Source organism: Triticum dicoccoides, chromosome 7B (assembly GCF_002162155.2).
Source record: "Triticum dicoccoides isolate Atlit2015 ecotype Zavitan chromosome 7B, WEW_v2.0, whole genome shotgun sequence".
Lineage (NCBI taxonomy): Eukaryota > Viridiplantae > Streptophyta > Magnoliopsida > Poales > Poaceae > Triticum > Triticum dicoccoides.
Genome location: NC_041393.1, coordinates 495236668 through 495239640, shown reverse-complemented (window position 1 = coordinate 495239640; position 2973 = coordinate 495236668). Strand labels below are relative to the sequence as shown.

Below are 2973 nucleotides of genomic sequence, written 5' to 3'. Positions count from 1 at the left end.
TATTCTTATACACAAGTACATCTCAGCCACCAGCGGAACACATGAAACATAATTATTTCTGCCAAACTGCTGTGCGGACGATAAACAGGCTGCACGACGGCTGCAGCCAGTCATCCCTTTGTTTGGTTTATTTATTATTATTAGTCCTTCCGAGGGGCTTAAATTTGACCCAAAAATTGACTCATAAAACACAAAATATATGCCATAAAAAATATCATTGAAATTCATATTCAAATGAAGTTCCAAATGGTAATACATTTTGTGGCATATAACATATAATTTGTGAGTCAAATTTTGGGTCAAAGTTAGGTTAAAAAATCGAGATGTAAACCCAAACAGAAGTATCTTACATGACTGTAATCTACTAGAAGGGGACAGACGAATGCATAACAAAACCAAGAGTTCTTACATGACTGTCATCTAATAGGAAGGGGACAGGCGAATGCATAACAAAACTAAGGGTTCTTACATCACTGTCATCTAGTACTAGGAAGGGAACATGCCAATGCATAACAAAACCAACAGTACTAAGTCAAAGTACCCAGTTGATCACGTCCTTGACAAAAGAGTAACATGTGGACTTGTGCTTGATCATGCGGAGGCCATTGTCATCGCCGCGCAAAATCTGTACGCCAGTGAGCACCGCAAACTCCTCATCAGATGTTTCATCGACCTCAATAGTCTTGGCAACACAAAACTTGCCATCGCCAAGGTATACCAGTTCACAAGACGTTGCACACCAGCCCTCTTCCTCGGGTGGGTTCGGATCCTCAAAGTGCTGCAGAATGGGTGGTGGTTGTTTGTCCTCCATGGCAGAAAGGTCCAGAGCGCACAAGTGTTTATGGCCGTCTGCCGAGAAGCCGAACCATAGGTTGAACTCAGGGATGTACTTGGCTTCCCCATGAAAGGGCAGAGTCCACTCGCCGACGTGCATCCATTGCTCCACGTTCCTCGATGTGTCAAAGGAATAGGTGCCAGTGCGCGTGTCCTCAAATGACATATAGATGGTGGAGCACCTGTTGGTCTTGTTAACCATGCTTGTGTAGGAGGCGATGACGGAGGGTTGGTAGTCTGGTTCGAGGACGAATGGAGGCGGCCGAAGAACCCGCCAGCGCCAGCCTCTATGCATTTCGCGCACTTCTTGACCGCCGGTCCTAGGCCCGTGCTCAAGGACCTCGAAGCAGGAAACAGTGTAGTCCTCGCTGGAGCCATATGCATCCATAGACTGCCCGAGGTACCTCTCCATGACGTAGAGGCTGTTCTCGGCAGCGCCGGGTATGGGGATGGAGAGACACACGGGGTTCCACCCCTTGGGCTCGTTGATCCAGGGCAGATGAAGGAAGAGACGCTCGTCGGCATCGTACAGCATGCTTTCGCCGGCCACGTTTGCGCCTACGATCCTGCCTTCGCTGCCGCGGCTGCCGAGGAGCGCGAACAAATCCATGCCGCCCATGTTAGGCAGAGTGGTGGGGGATGGGGAGAAGCTCACCGCTGGCTCGGGAAGAGAAAGGGTCTGCATTTCCAGAGCACAATCCTTGGTCTTGTTCGCGATCGATGCTGCTGGCTCACCTCCCGATTCGTAGAAGAGATGCTTGTACGGGTCGATTCGCCGCACCGAATGGACGCCTGTGGAAGTATTCTTCACCACCACATTGAGAAGCCGCCGCATCATCTTCGATCGTCTGCGCCCCAATAATCGCAGCCTTGCAGATAAAAGGGAAAACAATGATCAATAGTTTGGTGAGACGCTTAAAAAGACAAAGGCTTTCGCCGAATAACATACCTGAAAACCAAATGATCAACGAACAAGGTGTTTTGCCAAGAGAAATAGGAGGGGATTGGTGCGGCGGCGGAGACTGGGAAGGGGGAGCTTAGGTCTTTTGGGATTACCCTAGTTCCGTCCTTCTTATTTTTTTTTGAGCAAATTCCGTCCTTCTTATATATACTACCATGGAGACTCTTTGCCTACATGGGCCAGGGGCCCAACTAGCAGAAGGCCTGGTTAGATTGCAAACTATCGCACGTCGCGGCAAACTGTCCGCACAGGGGTGCCCCCGACTGGACCGGCCCATTTTATTTTTCTTTTGTTTTTTCTGTCCTTTCTGTTTCTTTCGGCTTTTTATTTTTCGTTATTTTTTTATTTTTCCTTTTACTTTTATTTTTTATTCCTTTCATTTTATTTTTTATTTTTTGTTAAAACTTTTCAAAAGTTGTTCAGGTTTCAAGGAAATATTTTCCATTCCAAATATTTTTTGTAAATTTCAAAAAATGTTTGTGTTTTCAAATTTTGTTGGGACTTTCAAAAATTGTTTGGAAATTTAAACAATGTGTGTTTTCAAAATTTGTTAACGAGCTTCACAAAATCTTCATGTTTCAAAAATTGTTCACAAATAAAAAAAAATATTTATGTTTTCTAGTTTTGTTAAGGAGGTCCAACAATGTTCCTGTTTTCAAAATATGAGCAGCAAGATAGTATCTCTCGTCGCTCCCCCCTGCACTGAAATCCTAGGATTTCCCGCTGCCACCGACCCTGCCTTTCTTCCAAGCCGACGACATGGGCACCGACGATGCTCGGTAGACACACTCCTCCCCCCGCCTTCCTCTACTCTGCCCCACCCCAGCCCCTCCTCTGTACAACGCGAGGGCTACACACAATCGTTGCTCGTCCTCTCAACAGGGGACTCCGACCAAGCTTCCTCACAATGTCGGTTAAGCTCCCCATCGCCGCGCCAAGTGGCTTGCCAAGCAGGCCGACCCAACAAGGTGAACAACTCCTCTGCCTTCTATCCCCTTCTTGTTATTCCTTGAGCACATGCTTGTTTTTTTAGTGTACGAAGAAGATTAGTTATGAGTGTATATAGAAAATATTGCTGTTATTTGAGTATATGAAACAAAAATGCTTGTATATGATGTTCTGTCATGAAGAAAGAATAGATAGTGTGGGTCTGACCTTGTTTGATTTCAGATTCTTGT

General features: G+C 46.1%; 1 protein-coding gene across 1 annotated transcript; it reads right to left on the bottom strand.

The window, feature by feature from the left end:
• Positions 1-362: 362 nt before the first annotated feature.
• Positions 363-1934, bottom strand: LOC119339850. The gene is made up of 2 exons (XM_037611751.1): positions 1784-1934; positions 363-1703 (listed from the first exon to the last, which is right to left on the bottom strand). Exon 2 carries the CDS (start codon positions 1670-1672, stop codon positions 533-535), a length of 1140 nt encoding a protein of 379 aa, XP_037467648.1. The 5' UTR covers positions 1673-1703; positions 1784-1934; the 3' UTR covers positions 363-532.
• Between the last annotated feature and the right edge of the window lie 1039 nt (positions 1935-2973).